Genomic DNA, 24,857 nt, shown 5'->3' with positions numbered 1-24,857 from the left:
CACTTACCAGTTAATGAAAATAAAAATTTAATATTTTCCTATTGAAGTTCAAAGATTCAAGGGCACCATAAGTTCTACCACAAACTCAGATCAAGAACCCTTAGTAGGCAGATATGGAATAGTGCCAGAAATAGTGGTGGAAAAGACCAAAGTAACTCAAGTTCTAATGCCTTCAATGAATCAGTGGGAGGGACAAGAAAACATACAGTTAAGACCAACTAGGAGAAATGCACAGAAATGCTTAAGAAGAGCTGGAAGCTTTTGAAGGAAGAAGATACCAGAAAAGTAAAAACTTCAAAGAACATCTAGGGTTCCACAGAACAAGAAGGAAAAGCATGAATTCAAAATGACAGGCTTTGAGATACAAAGGGCAAAGTAGGAGGCTTTGGGAGGCCTACAGGAGTTGAGAAACAATGTGAGATTAGAAGAAAAAGTGGAAGCCTCTAGGTCAGCAGTTCTCAACCTGTGGGTTGCCCTTTCGAATGACCCTTTCACAGGGTTCGCCTAAGACCATCGGAAAACACATATATAATTACAAATTGTTTCTGTGATTAATCACTATGCTTTAATTATGTTCAATTTGTAACAATGAAATTGGGGGTCACCACAACATGAGGAACTGTATTAAAGGGTCGCAACATTAGGAAGGTTGAGAATCACTACTCTAGGTGCTTGTTGATGATATCCATTAAATATATATGACTTCTGATGTTGACTCGGGTCAGCAGAAAATTGAGTTGAATTGTAAATAACTAATGAAAATTAATAAGGAAACATAAATCATGAAACCATGTGGACTGTATCTTATTCATCATCTCTGTACCTACCCTAGTTCAGGCCACTTGGACAACTGCTACAACCTCCTAAATTGCCTCCATGTCTTCACTGCCCCTTCCCTCTACGCTACCTTCCCTGGAGCCATTCTCTACACTGACATCATTTTGATCTGAAATGTAAACCCAATCATGTCCCACATTCCTGTGCTTTAAACCCTTCAACCTTTGCACCCCCATTACTCAGAGGATGACATTCAAATATCTTACCACGGCTCAAAGATCCACTGTAATCTGAACCTTACTTCCTCTCCAGACAACCTCTTCACCATTCCACCATCCTTACACTCAATGATCTAGATACAATGAGTAACCTAAAGTCTCCTAAGTGTGCCAATGCTATTTCATGTGCCTAAAACTTATCCACATCCACAACTCATATCCCACCCACTTAATCTGGTGAATTTCAATTCAATCTTTAGCTCTCAGTTTGAGCTACATCTCATGTAGGAGCCTTCCTGACTCCTCAAGACTGAGTTAGATCCTCCAGATCTAGGGCTTGCTTACTTACAGAATAGTACGTATACTACTCTGAAATTGCCTCGTATCATAGAAATTTATTCAACTAGGGCATAAGTCCCTGATAACAGGAATTGTTATTTTATTGACTAAACCACTCCTAGAACTTAGCATAGTCCTAAATATGAAGTGTGTCTTTTATTAATATTTGTTAAGTGAATAAATTTATGAATAGCTTTCTATCTTCCATAGCTGGGACACAAGCCACTGCTTCTTGCCTTCCAAATCCTTCTCAACAATATCAGGAAGAATGCCAGGTGTTGTGGCCTTTACATATTCAATAAGAAAACCAAGACTCTTTCCACACTGATCAAAGAGCAGCCTGCTACACTAAAAACAAGCATGAATTTCTGTAATGTAAAACCATAGAGTAAGATGGTAAGAAAAACCTCACTCAAAGGAGCACAAAATCATTTTAAAAGAATGTAATATTCAAAAAACGTTTAATTTCTATCTACCCACATCTACTCAAAGTATAATGATAATTGCATATATTCAAATATTACAGTTCCCTTTTAAAAACAAATATAAATTAGCTTTGGAAATGACTGTAACACTTTATTTTTGAAAGACAGACAACAGTACTCACTCATGAAAATTATCCAAAGATATCAACAATTCCTTTCTACTTGACAACCTGACACTTTCACTAGGAATCCATTCAGTTGACATCCAGGGAAATGAAATTATTAGAGTAAAGAGTTATTACAACTCCTGCCAGCTTAGATTCCAACTCCTTCTTCAAAACTCAGCTGAAATCACCTCTTTGAAGTCTTCCCCAAGATCAAAGTTGACCTTACGACTTCCACTGAACCTAATATACTACTGTTCCAGCTCCTATCACACTGCACTCAAATGTATAGTGATTATGTACACATCTGTTTCCCCACTGTTCCCAGAGGGAAGAGGCAGTCTTATTCATCATTGTGTTCCTATGATAGTAGGTACTCAATAAATGTTTAATGAATGAATGGATAAAAGGATGAATAAACAAGTCTGCACACTCTACTACATCTTAGTATATTCAACACTGAGAGCTCTTGATCTTATTCCCAAATTTGTACTGATTTGAGGAGGAGCTCTCTAAACTATTTCATAAATATTTAAAGACCCTAAGATAGTACTTAAGTGTTACTACTGGAAATGTAAGTACAGGAAGCTTTAATTAACTCATAGTAATGGGCTCAGAAAGGCCCACCTGACTTAGTGAATACTTTAAATTTTATAAAACTTGTTTTAGTGTATTTTACCACATATATTTCATCGCCCCACTCCACACTGGTATTTCTATTTTACACACAAGAAAGAGTATATTTTTAGTTTAGAGTTTTACAAAAAAATTGTGGAAAATAGCATCACTGTTTTTAATTTACCAAGAAAAATATAATAAGTTCATAAAAATGCAAAATAAAAGCTTTTTTTTTTTTAAATTTTTTTTAAAATATATTTTATTGATCTTTTACAGAGAGGAAGGGAGAGAGATAGAGAGTTAGAAACATCGATGAGAGAGAAACATCGATCAGCTGCCTCCTGCACACCTCCCACTGGGGATGTGCCCGCAACCCAGGCACATGCCCTTGACCGGAATCGAACCTGGGACCTTTCAGTCCGCAGGCCGACGCTCTATCCACCGAGCCAAACCGGTTTTGGCCAAAATAAAAGCTTTATATCCTACTAGGCCAATAAGAAATTATTTTAAATAATTCTTTTAAGTTGAGCTCACTTTTAAAGCTAATGATTTTGTTTTATTAACTGACTTGGAAGTTAGGTACATGTTCATATAATCAAAATCATGATTTTCTTTCATTAAAATAATTTTATTTTGTTTTATTTTTATACATATGATGTCTGATTTAGTATACTAGTATATACCACAAGACATATCACATCTAGGTACAGGAATAGTCTGCCAGCAGATAAAAGCAGTCCTGGTAGGCTTGTTCATTTGGAGAACTCCTCTTTGAGTTAACCAGCTTCACAGAGCGTGCTGGAATTTCTGGTAGCGGTTAGTTATACTGAGTGAGTCAAGAGGCCCATAGAGAACAGTGAAAACTGCTGAAAGCACTCACCAGAACCCATGCCCAGACCGGGTGACACCCTCAGTGGCTCTAGGACCCCAATTCCCATGGGGAACTTTAAGGGGAACCAGGAAAACCTATAACCTTATCGGGAAGCAGATCGCAGTTGTGAGATCTGTAAGTGGTCTCCATCCAGTCTTCCTATGTCCTGGCAATTTAAATAATCTCATATCTTTACCTGTTGCCATTTCAGTCACATACATCATTATTCCTTTGGCATAAACCTTTCTCAGTTTTATTCACTAGAAATATTCAAAATAATTCATTTCTTAGTTCATTTCTTATAGCAGAAAACTTTTTAGATACAATCCTATATAATAAAGAGCTAATATGCAAATGGTCATTGCGCCCTTGCGCCCGGGCCAGAGGACCTGAGACCGTGTCCTGGCACCAGGCCAAGAGACTTGAGGCCGCCCCCCCACCCCCCAAACCTGAGGGCCTTGACAGGGGTGGGGCTGGCCGGGTCTGGGTCTCACACGATTTTGAGGCGTACACAAGTGGACGTGGACTTGACTCTGGGCCCACGGCGAACCCCTGACTCTGACAGGAGGGAGATTTTCATATACATTTTACTAATTTTCTTTCATCTCTGATACTTCTATTATAGAGAAAGGGCAAATAGCAATATTAAAATATTTCCTCTAATTAATTCCCTTTTAATGTGCATGTGCACGTATTTCGTGCACCAAGCCACTACTCCTATATAATAAAGAGCTAATATGCAAATGGTCATCACACCCTCGCGCCAGGGCCAGGGGACCTGAGGCTGCGCCCCCCACCCCAGGGTCAGGGAAACTGAGGCCGCGCCCCCTGCCCCAGCGGGGCTTGATGGGGGACCTAAGGCCACTTCCCCTACCTCGGTGTTGGGGCCAGGGGACCTGAGACCACGCCCCCCAACCCAGCGGGGCTTGACAGAGGTGGGGCCGGGCGGGTCTGGGTCTTGTGCGATTTCGAGGTGCGCACGGGTGGGCAGGGACTTGACTCTTGTTCTCTCAGCATGCCCTAGACCAGCCATGGGCAAACTACGGCCCGCAGGCCGGATCCAGCCAATTTGAAATGAATAAAACTAAAAAAAAAAAAAAAAAAAAGACCGTACCCTTTTATGTAATGATGTTTACTTTGAATTTATATTAGTTCACACAAACACTCCATCCATGCTTTTGTTCCGGCCCTCCGGTCCAGTTTAAGAACCCATTGTGGCCCTCGAGTCAAAAAGTTTGCCCACCCCTGCCCTAGACTCTGACAGGAGGGAGATTTTCATATACATTTTACTAATTTTCTTTTATCTCTGACACTTCTATTATAGAGAAAGGGCAAATAGCAATATTAAAATATTTTCTCTAATTAATTCCCTTTTAATGTGCACAAATTTCGTGCACCGGGCCACTAGTGTGTTTATAATTTTGTAGATACAATATGCTTACAATTATAATTCTCTCAGGATTAAAACCAACAGCTCTGGCCCAGCTGGCGTGGCTCAGTGGTTGAGCATTGACCCATGAACCAGGAGGTCACGGTTCAATTCCTAGTCAGGTCACATGCCCAGGTTGCAGGCTCATCCCCGGTGTGGGGTGTGCAGGATGCAGCCAATCAATGATTCTCTCTCATCATTGATGTTTCTAGCTCTTTCTCCCTCTCCCTTCCTCTCTGAAATCAATAAAAATACCTTTAAAAAAAAAAAAAAAAGACCAACAGCTCTGATATAAATTTCCCTTGTCAGTTTAAAGGTCAGAAGTCTCAGATAGATTGCTTAAAGGAAAAATGAGAAAATAATGAGACATACACTGAGATTTTACACTGGCACTCATGGTGTAGAAAAGGACAGCACTTAGGTGGCAGTATAACTCGCTTGTTAAAGATCATATTCTCTGGGGCCAGTCTGCCAGAGTTCCCTGGCTGCCCCATGACTTTAAACAAGTTACTTAACCTCTCTCTTACCTCAGTTTTTCCATCTTTAAAAATAGGAAAAATTCCCGGGTAGCATGGCTCAGTGGCTGAGGGTCAACCTATGAACCAGGAGGTCACGATTTGATTCTGGGTCAGGGCACATGCCCAGATTGTGGGCTCATTTCCCAATGTGTGTGTGTGTGTGGGGGGGGGGGGGGGGGGGGGGCCCAGGAGGCAGCTGATCAATGATTCTCTCTCATCATTTATTTTTCTATCTCTCTGAAATCAATAAAAAATATATTTAAAAAAATATTTTTTTTTAATGAGAATAATGATGCCTACTCAGAGGCTTGCTCGAAAAATTGAATGTGCTTATAAAGCTAACATTCAGAACAGTACTTAGCACACAGCTAATAATTACACGATCCTTACTATCACTTCACACACCTTCTTCCAATCAGCAGCTATGTTTTCACATTCTCTAAGTAAATTCTCTAACAACTTACACATCTTTCTATTCCCTGGAAGTTTCCTGCATGTTGACTAAGGAATATATATCAAATCAGAGAAGCAGGCTCCTACCATAGAGGCCTTAGATGCCATGTTAAAAAGCTTGGGCTTGATCTACACATAACGGGTGCAATTAAGCAGTTTCAAATAAGGTAAAATATGATCAGAAGTGCAATTTAGACAGGTCACTCTGGTTGCTGCGCAGGAGGTTGGTTTTGTAGAGAGCAATAGGAAGTTGTGAGTCCTGACAAGAGATAATAAAAGAACTGGTGCTCTAATAGAAGGAATTCAGAGAAGAAAATATTCAAGAAATAATTAGAAACATTAGAAGGGTGAAGCTATTAGAAGGGTGAAGGTACCTTATAAGAGAATATAGGGATAAAAACGAGAAAAGTGAAAGGTTTAATTTGGGGCATGTAGAATTTCAAATACAGATTAGACATCTATATGAAGGTAGTCAAAGGCTAATATACTGATATCTCAACTTGAGAAAAAGGTCACAGAGTTATAGACAAGAGTGATTATATACAGAGGAGAGCAGTGGCTTTAGGAAAGAAACCTGAGAAATCACAATAGTTTGATAGGCAAAGGAAAAACACACAGAGAGAGACAGAAATGGAAAGGTCAGAGGGATATAAAACCAATAGTCTAGTATAGCAGAGCCAAGAAATCTTCATTTTTCAAACAGAAAGGAGAAAACTGGATCAAGCAGAGCGAAGAATCCAGTAAATTTCCAAAGATTAAAAAGTAATGAATATCACAGGATAAACACGGTCATCCTATATAATAAAAGGCTAATATGCAAATTGTCCCCTCGGGAGTTCGACCACTCACTATGACGTGCACTGACCACCAGGGGGCAGCACAGAACAAAGGAAGGCCGTAGCCAGCAGCTGGCAGCCGGGGAAGGAAAGCCCAAATCAGCCCTGATCACCGGCCAGGCCTACGGACCCTACCCATGCACAAATTTCGTGGACCGGGCCTCTAGTTTCATAATGAAGCAGGAATTTGGGGGGAACATAGGCAGGCTTAGGGATTTTTTAGAATTGGGGTCCATGGAAAAGCATGGGGCTGCAGACTGGGAGAAGGTACATTTCCATAACACAAGAAGCCAGGTGCAGTTACATTTCCATAAGACAAAGAAGCAGCAATAGGCATATTTACATAAGACAAGGGAACTGGAAGTAGCCAAGAAAGGTCTACATTTACAAAATAAAGAGAAGAAAGCCCAAAGGGAATAGGAAAACAATAAGGAAGGAGGGGGAGAAAAACTTCACATGTCCCAAGTGAGGTTAAACCTTTGAGCTCAGGAGTTGCTATAGTAACCAGTCTAAGGGAATAGTGACCAATCAGAGGGGATATCAAGGCACCAGGATCTGCAGCCTATATAAACCATAGGGAAAGGGAACCCAGTGGGACCCTTTTCCCCCTTCCTACATGGGAGTCAGTACTGTGGGATACTGACTTTGCTTCTCGCCATGTGGGAGTCTGTACTTGTTCTTCAATAAATTTCCAGCTTTAGCCCTGGCTGGGTAGCTCAGTTGGTTAGAGCGTCACGCCAATAAATTTCCACCTTTGCTATACCACTTTCTGTCAGTGGATTCATTCTTCAATTCCAGCGGACAAAGAATCCGGGTTCCAGTCCAAACATTCGGTATCAATAATAATAAAGGATTCATAACAGTCATAAATGTATACTCACTTGATTGGAATGTTTCAAAAAAATGACTCAAAAAAGCTGAATAGAAGTGAAAAGATAATTTTAAAATCCTAAATTATATTTCGAGATGTCAACACTTCTTTTTCAATAATTGTCAGAACATGCAGGCAGAAAATCAAAAATATATAAGATGTGAACAACACTACCAACCAATTTGACCCACTTACTATTGATAGACCAGTTTTAACAAACAGTGCACATGGAACATTCACCAAGATAGACCACATTCTCAGATAAAAGGCAAGATTCAAAATTGAAAAGGACTGAAATCACACAAACTATGATCTCTTGCCAAGGGAATTATATTACAAATCAGTAACAGAACAGTATCAGAAAACTCCTCAAATACTTGAAAATTAAATAACATATACCTAAATAACCAATGGGCCAAAGGGAAAAAATATCCACAGGAAATCAGAAAGTATTTTGAATATTCAGAAAATGATGCCATAGGCTCTCTGAGAAAAAATTAGAGCATAAAATTCCTATATTAGAAAACAAGAGTCTAAAAAAATACAAGAAAACAAGAGTCTCAAATAAATTATTTAAGTTTCCACCTTAAGAAACCAGAAACAGAATAAGGAAGAGGAAGGAAATAGTAAAAATAAAAACACTATAGAGAAAATTTCTGAAACCAAAGCTGGTACTTTCAAAAGATCAATAATATTAACAAACCTCTTGAGTCCAGGGATGGGAAACATCCAGCCCACAGGCCTTCATTTGCTCTGGCCCCTGCCAAGGCATTAGGTGTGAGTGAATTAAATGTTTGACCAAATACAGCAGGCTAATTTTTAAATTGATAATTTTGTATGGCCCTCGAATGATGTTATAAATATCCAAATGGCCTGGGAAGAAAAAAAGGTTCCCCACCCCTGCCAAATCATACTAATCAGGGGGAGAAAATAGAAGGCACTAATTATCAATATCAGAATTGGAATCGGAGATCAACACAGATCCTACACTTAAAGGATAAAAAAATGTTATAAACAACTTATAATTCAACAACACAGATGTGGAAAATTCCTTGAAAGAAAATGACAAAATCTCAGAACTTCCTCTAGTTGCTACAGAGGCCAACGTCTGGTTATCTAGCTACAGCTGTAAACCATGTGGGTCATGAAATTAATGGACTGGATTGGATCACTTTTTTGGTTGTCTTGGGTTTTTAATGGAATGGAAAAGATCAAAAAGGAAAGGATCCCAGTTTATTATGCTTAAAAATGTTAAATACTGTTTCTTAAAACATGTTTCAACTGAGAGAGAATTTGTATGTATGTGTGTACCGGGCTACAAAATAAAATGTATTCCTTACTGTGGGGCCTCATCAAAGTTTAAAAACCACTGCTGGCAGGCAAAACAAGGAATTATGATAGCAATGCTGAAGTCCATGGGAAAAAATCAGAGATTATCAGTAGGAGCACTGTACTTCCGACAAATGATTGTGAAGGACAGGGAAGAAAAAAGCAAGGCAAACAACTCCTAAAACACTCAGTGCACATGCAGATGGATAAGTCAGGACTGTGATATCCACATTCAGTTTCTCCCAGTTTAAAAATTGTCTCCCCTCATTGTACTCCTCCCTTTTTGTCTCTACAAGGAAAGCTTTCTTTTCAACCCAACTATAACAATGGAGGGTGGTAAACTCAATGATTTTCTTCACCTTTATATTACCTTTGCACCTTGCACTGCACTTTAAACATAGTGAATGCTCAGATAGCATAGAATGAACACTGTTTAAAACATATTAACTCTGCCTTGGGACCTCAATGTTATAGTACTACTTCATTCTTTGAACCAAACAATGTCCATTGAAATTAAATTCTGATAGTAACTCAAGAAATAAGCTTAGTAGGTGAAGGACTAGTACTTTTGCAGGCCTTTAACGAAGCAACTGAAAGAAATGGGTTTTTAACATTAATGCTTCCCAGGATGTTTCTATTTAGTGTTTCTAAAACCCTGCTATTCAACACTTGACTACAGCAGGCACCACTCTTAAATGCCTCTCTCTCAAGTTCTATCTAAGAAGGCTATCCACACTAAGAAGTTCTAAATTAAAAGCACACATGTAACGTGTATGTTGTGGAGGTAGCAACCTTTAATTAGAAAACATAATGCTAGCATACATCAAAACATTAGTCAGTGGCAAACACTTTCCTGAGCTCTAACTCACCAGAAATAGTTTAAAGAGCCCTCAAAATATCCAGCTATCTGGCCCTCCTCACAACTCTGCATAAATCTTCAAGCATGTCAAACTCGCGGCCACCAGGAAGCATGTCTTGTATATACATACCCTATAAGCCTCAATCGCAAATATGTCATACCACGCCTCTCTATCCACCAGGAAATATTTTTTAAAGGGGTTTAAAAAGCACAGAACTAAATGCAATAGTTCAACCTACTTGGGCTTAAGTGAAACACACCAAAACCCTATGAGGGGAAAGTATAATTAGTCATTCTTTACAAGTAAGCAAACACATAATTGATTTATCAAGGTCACAGAGCTAAGAAGTGGTGAAATTCTGTCTTTCAATGTCTTTTGATTCCAAATCCAATGCTCTTTCCACACTGCATCAATCAACAGTGAGTAAGAAAAACCTTACTGTCAGTGTTTCCTGTTAAGCCTAGTCATACTTATTCTCTAAGCTCCACAACATCGGGTACAACGCCCACACTAAACTATCTGCCCATCCTTTCCTGGACTTAAGAGCCAGGCTAACGCACAAGGTCAGAAAAAAACAACAGGGAGAGCTGGGGAGAACGCAGTTCGGCCAGTGAGTCCCTGTGAAGAAGGTCAACAAGCAATCCAGGAGAGATGGGCATGAGTACATCTAAGATGAAGGCAGGGGCAAGTCAACAGTCAGTGACTCAGGCAGGTGGTCAGAAAGACAGACAAGCAGGTCCTTGTCAAAGGTTCTCTACCCTGGGCAAAAGCAAGACTCCATATCTGGGAAGCCTGACCTGGACCAATCTGCCACAGATCCAAGGAAACCACAATACCACGCAGGTTATCAAAACAGTTACTCATTCTTTCAATCCAACAAAGAACTTATGAAGATGCTTACCATATGCCAGATAACATACCTGGAAATATTAATAACACATTGTCTCTGTCTCCAAAAGGTATAAATTAATGAGAAAGACAGATAATAAATGATGTACTGCTTTAATAAAAATATACACAGGGCACTATGGTAACAACCCAAAAGCGCTGACCTTACTAAGCCCAGTTGCAAGGACTGGGGGAGAGGTGAGGAACGAAGGAAGGATGGGAAAAGAAGATTAAGAAAGTCTTGCCACCTAGCTGGTGTGGCTTAGTGGTTGAGTATCAACCTATGAACCAGGAGGTCATGGTTGATTCCTGGTCAGGGCATATGCCTGGGTTTCGGGCTCGATCCTCAGTGTGGGGTGTGCAGGAAGCAGCCGATCAATGAATCTCTCTCATCATTGATGTTTCTATCTCTCTCTCCCTCTTCCTTCCTCTCTGAAATCAATAAAAATATATAAAAAATAAAGAAAATAAAAAGTCTTGCTCAGTGGTTAGAACATCAACCTCTGACCCAAAGGGTCATATGTTCAATTCCTGGTCAAGGGCACATAACATGGTTGCAGATTCGATGTATCTCTCTCATGTTGATGTTTCTCTCTCTCTCTCCCCTCTCTCTCCCTCTTTCTCTTTCCCTCTCTTTCGCTCCCTCCTCCCTCCCCTCCACTCACTCTAGAAATCAATGGAAAAAATATCCTTGGGTGAAGATTAAAAAAAAGAAAGAAGCCCTAACAGGTTTGGCTCAGTGGATAGAGCGTTGGCCTGCGGACTGAAGGGTCCCAGGTTCGATTCCAGTCAAGGGCATGTACCTTGGTTGCGGGCACAACCTCAGTAGAGGGTGTGCAGGAGGCAGCTGATCGATGTTTCTCCCTCATCGATGTTTCTAACTCTCTATCCCTCTCCTTTCCTCTCTATAAAAAAAAAACAATAAAATATATATTAAAAAAAAAAGAAAGAAGAGGCAAGGCTAGGCCTGCAAGTCTGTGGCGAGCCGTGGCCGTGGGTCTCCCGCAGGATGGAGTTTGTGAAAGTTGTCAAAAATAAGGCTCTCTTCGCCCTAACCGGTTTTCCTTAGTGGGTAGAGCGTCGGCCTGCCAATTGAAGGGTCCCAGGTTCGATTCCAGTCAAGGGCACATAACTTGGTTGCGGGCACATCCCCAGTCGGGGCGTGCAGGAGGCAGCTGATCGATGTTTCTAACTCTCTATCCCTCTCCCTTCCTCTCTGTAAAAAAAAAACAACAATAAAATATATTTTTTAAAAAATAAAAATAAGGCTCTCTTCAAGTGATGCAAGTAAAATTCAGAAGACTACAAGAGGGTTAAGCTAATTACTATGCCCGGAAATGCTGGGTAATCCAGGATAAAAATAAATACAACACACCTAAATACCAGATGATAGTTCACGTAACCAACATAAATATCATTTGTCAGATTGCTTATGCCCGTATAAAAGGAGATATGATAATTTGTGCAGTTTATGCTCATGAACTCCCAAAGTATGATGTGAGGGTTGGCCTGACAAATTACACTGAAGCATATTGTACTGGCCTGCTGCTGACCCTCAGGCTTCTCAGTAGGTTTGCCATGGACAAGATCTATGAAGGCCAGGTGGAGGTGACTGGAAATGAATACAACATGGAAAGCACTGATGGTCAACCTGGTGCCTTCACCTGCTATTTGGATGTAGGGCAGGGGTGGGCAACCTTTTTGTGAGTGTGTGCCAAAACCAGCAAAATCTCTGACTCAAAATTCTTCTGCGTGCCAACCCTAATTTTTTGAGAACATGTTACGCCTACTTGATATCTCTTAAGGTGTACGTATGTGAAGAACCTTGAAGAAATAATAAAATTCATTCGAGGGACAAAAACACAGTATATGACCATGCAAAATACATTTATTTTTTAATGTATATATGTACACTGATAGTCCGACAGAAAACTTTATGACTCCGTTTGATATTATCAGTGGGACTTTTGCTGCTGCATCACTGATGACAGAGATTTTACATCAGGTTTATATTTCGTGACCTTCGGAAATATGCACGAGCTACTACTTTCATCCGTCAGGCTACTCCTATTACGAGACTTAACAAAATTCATCACTGAGAATAAAGATTCACAAGCGTATGTGGATGAAACCAAAACACTGGTCAGATCTAGGAAGGCAGGGAGAGTTAAGGCAGAGGCATAGAAATTGCTCTTCCCCTCTCTCATCAATCCATGTCTATGGTCTTTAAGATAACTTGTTATGTAAAATTATTTATTTATCTAAGATGCACCTACACTGAATTTATCTGAAAAATAAAAAAGTCAATATTAAGAAAAAAATTGTAAATGGAAGATTATAAGAGAGGGTTTCGCGTGCCAGCAAAAGTTACTGGCGTGCCATGTTTGGCACGTGTGCCAGGGGTTGCCCACCCCTGATGTAGGGCTTGCCAGAACTACCACTGGAAATGAAGTTTGGGGGGCCCTGAAGGGAGCTGTGGATGGAGGCTTATCTGTCCCTCACAGTACCAAACGATTCCCTGGTTATGATTCAGAAAGCAAGGAATTCAATGCAGAAGTACAGTCGAAGCACATCATGGGTCAGAACGTTGCAAATTATATGCATTATCTAATGGAAGAAGATAAAAATGCTTACAAGAAACAGTTCTTTCAATACATAAAGAACAATGTAACTCCAGACATCATGGAGGAGATGTATAAGAAAACTCATGCTGCTATACAAGAGAATCCAGCCTATGAGAAGAAGCCTAAGAAAGAAGTTAAAAAGAAGAGGTAGAACCATCTCAAAATGTCTCTTGCCCAGAAGAAAGATCAGGTAGCTAAGAAGAGAGCAAGCTTCCTCAGAGCTCAGGAACGAGCTGCTGAGAGCTAATAAACCAAATCACAATTTTCTATGAAGATTTTTCAGAGAGACAATAAATTTCTTAGACACACAGCTAAAAAAAAAAAAAAAGTCTTCACTGAGGAGGAACCCATTTATTAATGTATAATCAGAGCAAGACTGGCTTCGAGAGTAGCCTGTTGAAGCAACTCCATAAGACAAATGTTTCTAGAGATTGTGGGCTAGCACTGTGCAGACAGAGTCATAGAACAAAGGTATCAGAAAGGTAAGGGCATAGTCTGAATGAAAACGGGGGGAAATATAGACTGCCCATAAAATAGGAACAAACCTCAAAAAAACCATCATGTAGAATACTATTCATCAATAGAAAGGAAGTAGTAATATGTTTCAACATGGATGAACCTTGAAGACATTATGCTAAGTAAAAATTTCAGTCACAAAAGACTATATATCATATGACTCCATTTATATGAAGTGTCCAGAAGATGCAAATCTCCATTTTTTTTAAAGCAAATAACTTTATTTCTACCATTCCTTCTTAAAGGACCATGGGAATCTAGAAAATATAAAAAAAAATCAAAACACAAACAGCTGCCATTCAGGGGCAACGAAGGACCGACACAGCCCTTAAATGCAACAGGCTCCCGCACCACAGCAGAGAAGGCTCTGTGAACAGGACAGGCTCCTCCCTCCCAGCGTGGCCCCACAGATCAGAATCCCCGGGGGCGGGGCCTTTAAAACACTTTTCCTAATATTCAGCCCTAATATTCAACTGGCAAGGTCTCGCCCTAATGCCCTAGAGGACCCGGTGCCTGTTCCTCTGTCCCGCAGCCCAGGCTGGACTCACTAATCCTCAATTAACACTCAGGACCCGCGCACCAGATGCCACCTGTTGTTTTTCAGGATTTCGAACTCCGGAGGAAATACACCCGCCTGCCATGTTTTTCCTCCCAGGCACCAGTCTGCATTGCGGTTCCACTCGTGTTTCATGGGGCCTGGGCCTCATTCCCCCGAGGCCATGCTCCCCGCAGTGTGATATAGGGCGGAGAAGAAGTCCAGGAAGGTAGCGAGAGGCTCCCACGCAACCAGGTGGCTGGTCCCTGGCAGGCATCCCTGGCGGTACCCAGAGGTGTGGGGATGCCGTGACAGCACCAGGACAGAAAGGCGCTGGAGGGCACTTGCAGGTGCTGCCCGCTCAGCGGAGCTGGCAAACAGTCCTGCGCGGTGCTGCGCGGTGTGGGAGGGAGGCCGCCGGTCCCTCTGCCCGCTCATGTGCAGCAGCTGTTGGTGCTCGCAAGGAGCACATCTACACGATCTCATTGTTCACAGGAAAGGGTTTGCGTTGGTCCAATGACTTCACTCTTCTCTCGCCGAGAGATGCCTTGGTGGGAGGAAGGGCAGGGGAATGCATGCGAGCACGCTGGGGGTCAGCATCTTCAGGGCTGCCGTGTCATGGGTGGGTTCACTTGCAGCCAAGGCACTCCACAATCCTATTTCCCTTCATGCCATCAAAAAAGAAGTTGTTGTTGTGAGGTGGGTCACTTTGAGACAGGGCCTTCACGATTTCCTGGGCCAAGACCCCTCCAACCACTGCACACACAGGAGCCATCTCGGAGAAGCAGAACCTGACAAAGTCTTCAGGAAGCAGGTCAGGATTAACACCCAGGGAGTCAAGCACATCGTTTCGAATCTGGAGCAACAGCTCAGAATCTTCCCCAAAGGTATCACAACTAGGGTCTCTTCCCTTATCCGTGCGGAACTTCAGGAGCACTTGAAGGAGAAAGTAATCCGAAGTTGTGGGCTTCGGAGCGGCCTTTGCTTTGTCGCTGCTCCAGACAGAAAATAGACTGGCAATTGCCTATGGCTGAGGGAGCTGGAGGTAATTAGGGAGTGACTGCTTAAGGGTATGAAGTTTCTTTTTTGGTGATGAAAATGTTCTAAAATTGATTGTGGTGATGGTTTCACAACTCTGAGAATATACTACAAAACACTGAAATGTACACTTTAAATGGATGAATATTTGATATGTGAATTATAGTTCAATAAGGCTGTTACAAACATACCACTGTATATTCTCATAAAAGTTCAAACATAAACATTGCAGATGGTTTTATTATCGGCCTTAAGCCATTTGAAAACTAAATCGACAGAGTAAGTGTATAGGTGTGGAGCTGTGTGGAACAAGATTCAAGCCACAGCTGCACCACTTGCCAGCTGTGCGTACTTGAGAGAGCTACCAACTTAACCTGTCAGCCTCAGTGCCCTCGGTGGAAGAATGAGGACAACATCAACCTCGCAGGGTGAGAAATTACATACATCATCTTCATAAGTGCTCCACATTGCTACCATTTTCTAAATACTGTTGCCTGAGAAATAAATGTCATCCTGAAAAGTTTACATAAATACCTTTTTCTTAGATACAATACAAAGGAATAAAACACGACAATCTAATTCAATTTTTTTAAATCCGCATGTCAGGATCTAACAGTATGTCTCATTCACAGTTGCACATCCATCTTACTCTAAGATGGTAAGTGTCTAAGATGCTGCTCTAGATTACCAGGGATGCTAAATAATTGCTGAGTGCCCACTATGTTTTAAGCACTCTGTTTCATATTTGATACAAGGTGAATATGAATTCGAAACTTGGTCAGTAGAGTGAAATGCTTTGTCCTCCAATATATATACAAGAACCTATAAGGGTGCTATGACATGTTAATTCCTTATAAGAAGGGCTATTATTTTCAACATGCAGAACATATACTAAGGTTGCTTGGTTCTCTTTTAAGTAAAATTTTTTAAAATTGCACATATGGTATTCAGTCTGGTCTATTTTATTTAGCAACTATATATTTCTGAAAAGCCAATATGTCTTTAGCTATTTTTTTTACTTCTTTTTGAAGTACGAGAGCTGATTTTAATAATTTAAGGTTGACTGACAATTTGTAATTAGACAAGTTTTTTAAACATATCAACTAGTCCCTTTTACTATTTAAAAGCAACAATTTAATACATTTTACCAGTTCTGCCTCTTATTTTAGCACCATAACAAAGTACATTTCCAAAACATGCAGTTTTTAGCAATATCAAAGGTGTTAGCACAGCATGCTATCGACATCACAGTTAGTTAAAATTCACAAAGAAACATTAAGAACCTTACCATGTCATCTGTCAATGTCCTAATATTTAAATGCTGCAAATGAAAGAAACCAATCGTATCAGTAATTTATAACAGCTTTTTAAAATTTTAGCTAATAGAGTACATTTAAAATTCTACAATGCTAAGTTGAATGTAATTAAATTCCTGATAGTCTAATAAAAATGCATTATATATAGTTTTAATCACTTTCTTGAGAAGATGGGCAAAAGCTAACCTGAATGTGGTAGTACCAAATGTTTCCTAAAATTTCTTGTATTTGTATACCAAACTAGAAATCTAACTGTGGTACAATTAATATATTCTCCCAATTAACAATATTAATTATCATTAAGTATATGAACTTAGAACACAATAAAGATTTAAATATAATTTTCAGAAATTTGTTCACATTATAAAACAGCGAAACTTTAAATATACCATTAACATGCAACACAGTAGATAATGAAGTACTTTGCTGGCTTAATTAACTTAAACAATTCTAGAAACAAAGAGGAGAATACTAGAACAAGTATTTGCATCTTTAACATCAGTATGATTTATCACTAGTGGTGACAGTAGACACTTCCAATTGCATTGCTAGCTTCTTCAAGAACCCTTTTGCTGATTTCCTTGCTAGACAAACATAAGGCCACTTTAGAAAATGAATAAATTAGTTTCCTGCAAAGTGGAGTTCACAAGAAAAAGTACTGGGGTGGGGGAGGGGGAACAAATCTAAGTTTTATAAATTCCAGAGTCGGGAAAGGTTTTGTCTCTCAGTAGCTAGAATCAATTTCCAATTCTCCTTCCTCTTACTCATTATGGCATTAGATCATTGACCGGGCAGAAAATGGATCAAGGGCATTTCCTAAGTAGGAAATGCGTTGTACTACTTTGTAAGAATCTACCTCAATGACCCAGGTTAGAAACTGTTACAGTATAAATCCCTATCCCAGATTCTCTTCTGTCTTTCACCAAGATGGTCTTTCATCTAGTACAGAGGAAACAGCAACTTGAGGAACCCAGAATGAGCTTTGTATACACCAAAGAAAATGCAGCTAAATAAACGACGACACCATTCACCATTAGCCACACCATTGGGTTCCAGACTGACTGCCTGCTAAATTAGGAAAAAAGTACAGTGGGGCCTTGACTTAACAGTGTCCCGACTACCGAGTTTTTTGAGATACCAGCTGTCTCTCCGCCGATTTTTTGCATTGAGTTGACAGAGTAATTTGAGTTAACGAGCTCCTTAAGGAGCTCGGTCTCGGAACGAATTAAACTCGTAAGTCAAGGCCCCACTGTAGTAATAACACTGGATTAACAAAGGGGTTAGTATTTAATTCTGGGCTGTAAAATTTGCTTTTAATCAATATTATCTCTAGTCCTTGAAATTAGTATGCACCAAGGTCCTTAAGAGTGAGTGTAATCCAGGGCAGGACTAAAATTTCTGAGGCACTTAAGGCTCCAGTGTCACCCCAGAAACCATTACTAGAATTAAACCCAATTCTACTCCAAGTCCACAGAAAAAGGGACAGGGAAATCACAACTCTCATCACACCTGAAAGGGGGTCATTTCAAGGTTCTCTGATAAAAGGAACATAGCTGACTTTTGACAATAGCATTCTGGGTGGCCCATTGGTTAAAACATAAGGCCAAATAAAAAATATAAATTTATGATAGTTATTGGGTAACTATCATCAGAGCCAAATACATGGTAATATTTAAAAACTAGAGGCTCAAGTGCATGAAATTCATGCACTCGAGTGGGGGTGGGGGGTGGTCCCTAAGCCAGGCCTGCGCCCTCTCGCAGTCCAGGAGCCCTCGGGGGATGTCCAACTGATGGTTTAGGCCCGCTCCTCAGGGACGTCCTTAGTGCTGCTGCAGAGGCTCCTGCCACCGCTGCTGCACTCACCAGCCGTGAACCCAGCTTCTGGCTGAGCGGCACTCCCCCTGACCCAGATGAATTTATCAACTCAGCTAGGAGACACCTAAAGCCCTGGCATCCTTTGTGGGATGTCTGGATGTTAATATTAATTCATTCAAGTTTACTATAAAGTTTACATTCAAGGTTCAACCTGTTTAAATTATAGACTTCTAGACAGTGGAGGAAGTGGATGACTGACATAGAATCCTCAGATAATTCTGTGGGGCTTTAGCTTTGTGTAGCCACAAAACTACAGGGGTGATATCCTTAATTAAAAAAAGAAAAGCCCGGCAGGTGTGGCTCAGGGGAGCACTGACCGAGGAACCAATAGGTTACCTGTTAGATTCCTGGTCAGGGCACATGCCCCGAGGGCATGCAGGAGGTAGCAGATCAATGACGTTTCTCTATCATTTATGTTTCTATCTCTCTATCCCTCTCCCTTCCTCTCTAAAAAAATCAATTAAAAAAATATTTTTTTAAAAAAAGCTTTCACTAAAACAAAGAAGAAAAGACTTTATTATAAAAAGTTATTGCCTTCATACTGGTACTTGAGGTACTGTTTAGATATCTGGCTAACCAAGATCCTTAGAAAATGAAGTGTTTTTGTTTTACAGCTACCAGTCATGCTCTTTACTTCTGGTTGGGGAAAATAGCAACTGCATGCATCAATCTAGTTCAGGAGTAGCATTTGCTGATAACTACACCAAGGAGAAAATAGAAACACAAAATTGACTATTAAGTGAAAGCAAACAGAAACACTTTTTAAAAATAGTAACAATTTGATAGCAACTTTTTAGGGGCATTATTTGCCCAAAACAAATTAAAAGCATATAGTTTTAGACATTAAAACAGTCACACAAAGGTGACTTTGTGACCTTTATTACATTACCTGGTGCTAGTGTTGCTTTATGGGATAGTATAAAATGGGGATAATATCAAAATGTGAACAGTTCTGAACACGGGCCACTGGTAACTGGTTAGTGTGTGGTATGAAAGTACATCAGGGCTCTTGTCCTAGCCCTAACATTTTAGAGCCAAAAATGCACCCTTCTTTCTGTTTCCCGTTGTGTTTCTCTACTTGCAAATTCTATTTTCTCCCTAAAGAGTAAGGAGTACCACATAGAGATATGTTTTCTACTCATGATGATTCCTAGGAGGAATGGTCCAGAGGAGCACTCTGGAACTGAAAGAGAAAGTCTGTATAGGTTTTTTTCTTCTAAAGAACATAGGATCCGAAAAAAGGGGGCAAAAACACAGAACACAGATCTCTATATTCCATCAAAAACCTTTATTGAAGACAGCACATGCTGTCAAAAATAGAGCTAGAGCTTTCAAAGCACTGTGATAAATGCTGTAAATATGAAGGGGTATGAAGAAACAGTCCCACTTCCACCCACTTAGTTTATAAGTAAAAGTTTACAAGTATGTAACAAAGACCAAATAAATTAACACAAAGCATTACCCTGGGATAAACATGCAATGAAAAAGATTCCAAACTGTAGCCAAGATTTTTAGCAAGTTTTACATTGTCTTTCATTGGTTAGCACATTTGAACTAGCAGGGAACAAAGGATCTGTCCAATGTATTATCAAGTACATGACCGCCACCACCAGGTGTCACAACTACAGGTTTGGGTAACTATCATCAGAGCCAAATACATGGTAATATTTAGTTTTATCTGCTGCAATTCCATTGAATTTACTGTGGCATTATAAGAAATTTCCAACAAGAGGAAATCCAAGATTAAAGCTTCTGAACAAATGTGACTCAGAACCAGTTTTTATAAACTGGACCCTCTAAACCAGCTGGTTAATGGGCATAAAAAACACACTAAGATTCTCTTTGCAAAAGTAGACTATGGGGCCTCGGCTTCCCAAGATTCTGATTTAGTAAGTCTAAGGTCGGGCTTAAGAACCTGCATGTTTAAGGGGCCCCCCAGTAAGCCCAGGACCAAGAGAAACCAGCTCCACACACCTCCCTCATTGACTACTCCCTCAGCCGGCGCACGCACGCGCGTGCGCACACACACACTTCTCATCATGTGACTCACTTTAAAACCGGTGTCCCCGAAACAAGCTAAATGAAGGGTACAGAGAAAAATACAAGATGATTTCAAATAAGCAAGAGGCAGGGAGCTGGTACACTTGGAACAGGTTTACTGCCATGAAGTGACAGGCACCAATTAGTACTGTTACATTCTCTTAAAACAATTTCTGGTGTCTAGAATGAATTAACAATTGCTTAGTCTGTATCTAAGATACATTATCAAGACCTCCTTTCTCCATAGATCCTTCTCATAAGCATATGCTTAAACCCTAAGTACTGAAGATTGTTCTTTATATCCACCATGACATGACACTATTTGTCAAAATGAGTCAGTGACAGACTAATTACTGACACAACAAAGTTATATCTTAAGGGGGGAAAAAGCAAGAATCAGTCTTCTCTTAGTCTATAATCTGTGGGTAATGATAATATGTTAAAGTGTTACTCACACTGTGTTAAAGTCCAGATTATTCCTTTCAACCAAAACAATTATGAATATGTATTTTGACCTAATAACATTTCTGGTCCACACACTGTATTTATTTTAATGTGAACACCAATTATGAAGATGGTAGAAATGTAAAGTGATATTACTACTAATCATGACACTAACCACACCTACAGTGTCTATCTAAGTGTCATCTCCCAGGCAACTACACACCCATTGATGTGAAAATATTCTTCAAGGGCTCCAGATTTAACATCTCAGAAGGTTCCAAAAATAATACTGAAGTTTTCCTAGCACTGAAGATAAGAGTAGAGCTACCTCTTTGATACCATAAAGCAAAGCTTTTAGGTTTATTGGCTTTGTCATTTTTTAATGGGTGGAAAGAGTGGAAAAGGAGACAGATACTAGGTACAGCTGAGAATTAGAAAAATTCACTTGTTCCTCACAGCTTCTTTTAACCTGTCCATTTATTCAAAGCCATAATCCTGTGTACATCAGAAAAATAAACACCTGTTCATTATTCATTATCCAAGGCTTCCCTACTCTCAAGAATCAAGACCTCCTTTCTCCATAGATCCTTCTTTGGGCAAGGAAAGTCATCAAGAAAGATCAACTTTCTGGGGAGGCATTATTCCACAGAATTGAATAGAAAATATTCATTTCTAAGACAACGTAAGATTTTTTAAAAGCTGCAGCAGAACTGCTAGAAGACAACCACATCTCTAAAAAACCAATTATCAAGTTATTATTTGGAATTCTCACCTAGATTACACATCACAGGCACTAGGCACCTAACAAGTCGTTTTTTATTCTAAAAAGAACCCTAGTGTTCTTTTACTGTCAATAAACTCATCCAATGTTGAGGTAAAATTAAAGGGAAATCATAATGGCTAATTCCAGTAACACAGCTCTAATACCTATTTTAAGGTGTTCTGTTAGGCTGTTCCAGTTCTTTTCACCTATACTACCAGGCCAAAAACTTGTGTCCAAGGGGCCCAGGAAAAATCCATTTAAATCTTTGAGCAGCTTTACAAGTAGCTTTAGTTCTAGGCCTTTTCCATCATCTGGAGAAGGCTGAGAAGTATTTAAAGCATTAGCTGTAGAAAGATTTTAAATGGGCCCTGAGCATCAAGAATCACCTTTAAGATTATCCAAATTACTAGATTATTTCTGAAGAATGCTTCAGCCTCCTAGATGTCTTGTCCAAGATGCAAATTTAGGCTGAATATCTCTGAGATTAATAGAGCACTACTCTTCATTTCATATATATTTGAGAAGTATTTATTTACATTGTACCATCACCATAAGGAAAGTGAATTTGGTTAAGCCTTTTTAGAGAACAAACTGGTAAAACAAATCCTATGTTCACATTCTTTATCCTAGTAAATCTACTTCTAGAACTTATACTTAGGAAATAAATACAACAAAAGGTTTATATAAAAATATCTATCACTACCATGTTATTTTAAATAGCTAAAATTGTAATCAACCTAAAATTTTCCAAACTATAAAATAGAGTAAATAAAGTATAGTCCTGCCATATGGGCTATAATGACATAGGAAAATGCTTACAAAACAATGTTACGTGAAAAAGTTGTATTTAAAATAGCATATGCAATAATTCTAACTTCACTAATACATTTATGAAAAAAAATAAGAAACCATTGTTAATTTTATATATCTGGATTGTGGGACTTGTAGCAATTTTTTCATTGTTGTTAATCTTCACCCAAGGATATTTTTTCCATTAATTTGTAGAGAGAGTGGAAGGGAGGGGGAGAGACACATCGACTGGTTGCCTCCTGCACACGCCTCAACTGGTGCCAGTGTTGAAGACCACACCGAAGTACATGCCCTTGACTGGAATCAAACCCCAGACCCTTCAGTCCACTAGCCTACATTCTAACCACTGAGCCTAACCAGCCAGGACTTAGAGCAATTTTTTTTCCACATACTCCTATTTTTTTCCCAGTTGTCTAAGATGAATACATTTATTTTTATGAGAAAATAATACTATGGATAATACTTTTCATACCAAGCAGAAAATATAGATTAGTTCCTTTTCAAAAAACAGAAGTATGTACTGATGAAAGAAGTAAAAATGAAAATCTAAAAAAATCTAATAAATGCTATGAACGGAATTTTTAATAGTCTGGATTTTTAATTCATATTTTCAGATGTCAGAATACATTAAGCACATTATTCATTTGTTTTCTAATTCACATATATAGATTAACAAATTTCAAAAAGCTCCTTGGTTTTGTGAATTACTGATGTTGTCACCTGATAGAGACTTAATTCCAAGAAAAATATACAAATCACTACATCACAAGCACAAATCCTTCTGACACAAATGCAATTTCTGTGGCAACAATAAAATATTGACTTAGCTTTTTTTATTTTATGACATTTACTAATGACAAAGTTAAAAAAATCTAATATTTTTCTTTATTATAAATGTAAACTATCTCATCTTGAGAAAGTTAAGGTAAATACCTTAGAAAATTAAGGTAAATACTTGATAACCCCTTCATGCAGATGAGGACATTATACCAAAATGTAAAAGATAAAATATAAGACATGATTTTTCTGATCAAAACCTAGTCTCATAATCCAATTATTTTATCTACTACACAATAAGACAAGTAAATATCCATAATATAAGAGCGTGGGATATGCACCATAACAGAGGAATTCAGTGGTGACTAACTAGAAGGAAAAACAGAGCCTCTACTTGCTACTTATACATGCTTAAATACATGTCAATTAACATGCAAACAGTATAGCAATGATCTAAGACGAAAGTCAAGTTAATTTTTAACCATGATTTAGGTAAGTTATAATACAGAATTTGTTCTTCTTACAGAATGAGATTCCTAAAACATTCATTCGACAAATATTTATGCAACACTACTTCATTCTTGACAAGGGAAAACAAATAAATAAATAAAACAAAGATTCCTGTCCTAAAGGAACTTATCTAAAGGAACTCATCCATTTCAGGGGAAACAGACAATAAATACAATAAATAAATTACAGAGGCTGTTGGAAGTTGATGAGTGCTCTGCTAAAAATGAAAAGTAGTGCAGCGTAAGGTGAGCAAGTTTGCAGTTTGCAATTTTAAACGTGGGGAATTGGGGTTGGCATAGGCCTGGCTGAGAAAGTGGCCTTTGAGCAGTGTTGAAAGTGGACTAAGTTGATAGCTGTGGGGAAGGACAGCCACACCAAGGCCACAGAGAAGGAGCACTTGTGCTGTGTTCAAGGATCCAGGAAGCCAGCGCTACTGCACCTGCAAAACACAGGGAAAGCCCTAGCCGGTATGGCTCAGTGGATAGAGTGTAGGCCTGCAGACCGAAGGGTCCTGGGTTCGATTTTGATGAAGGACACATACCTCAGTTACAGGCTCCTCCTCCCCAGCCCGGGCCCTGGTCGGGCTCATGCAGGAGGCAACCAATCGATGTGTTTGTCTCACATTATATTTCTCTCGTTCTTTCCCTCTCCCACTCTCTCTAAGAAAAATCAATGGAAAAATATCCTCAGGTGAGGATTAACAAAAAAAAAAAAAAAGGGGAGGCTGCGGCAGGTCCCCCCAGACCATTTTAAGGGCATGGGCTTTTATTCTTCTAATGGAATAATCACAAGTGTTTAAGTATAAAAACACATGAACAATCAACTTTAACAGTAAATAATAGTTGAATCTGCAGATTACACAAGATACACCTGAGGAAAGGAAAGCAATAGGTCTGTTTTCCAGTAATCCTTTCCCTGCAGGGCCCTTTAAGTAGCTGGTTTGGTTAAGCTGCCAGGAGTCCTTTACTAGAAAGTATTAGAAATATTCCCAAAGCACTATAAAGCTCACAAAG

At 39.4% G+C, this 24,857-nt stretch overlaps 1 protein-coding gene and 1 pseudogene across 1 annotated transcript in view; one reads left to right on the top strand and one right to left on the bottom strand.

Moving 5' to 3' along the window:
• Window positions 1-24,857, bottom strand: part of DIAPH3 (diaphanous related formin 3) — a 531,965-nt gene that overhangs the window by 483,655 nt on the left and 23,453 nt on the right. The window contains exon 2 of the mRNA XM_070408978.1: window positions 16,598-16,630. Coding sequence (XP_070265079.1) covers window positions 16,598-16,630 — 33 coding nt within the window. The remainder of the gene's footprint in view (window positions 1-16,597; window positions 16,631-24,857) is intronic.
• LOC139005034 (large ribosomal subunit protein uL18-like) lies at window positions 11,606-13,467 on the top strand (annotated as a pseudogene).

The sequence above is a fragment of the Myotis yumanensis genome, unplaced genomic scaffold (genome assembly GCF_028538775.1).
Source record: "Myotis yumanensis isolate MYYU_CA2020_CCGP unplaced genomic scaffold, mMyoYum1.0.hap1 SCAF_3, whole genome shotgun sequence".
Taxonomy (NCBI): Eukaryota; Metazoa; Chordata; class Mammalia; order Chiroptera; family Vespertilionidae; genus Myotis; species Myotis yumanensis.
Note: the sequence above shows the minus strand (reverse complement) of the source record. Positions and strands in the feature narration are given on the sequence as shown.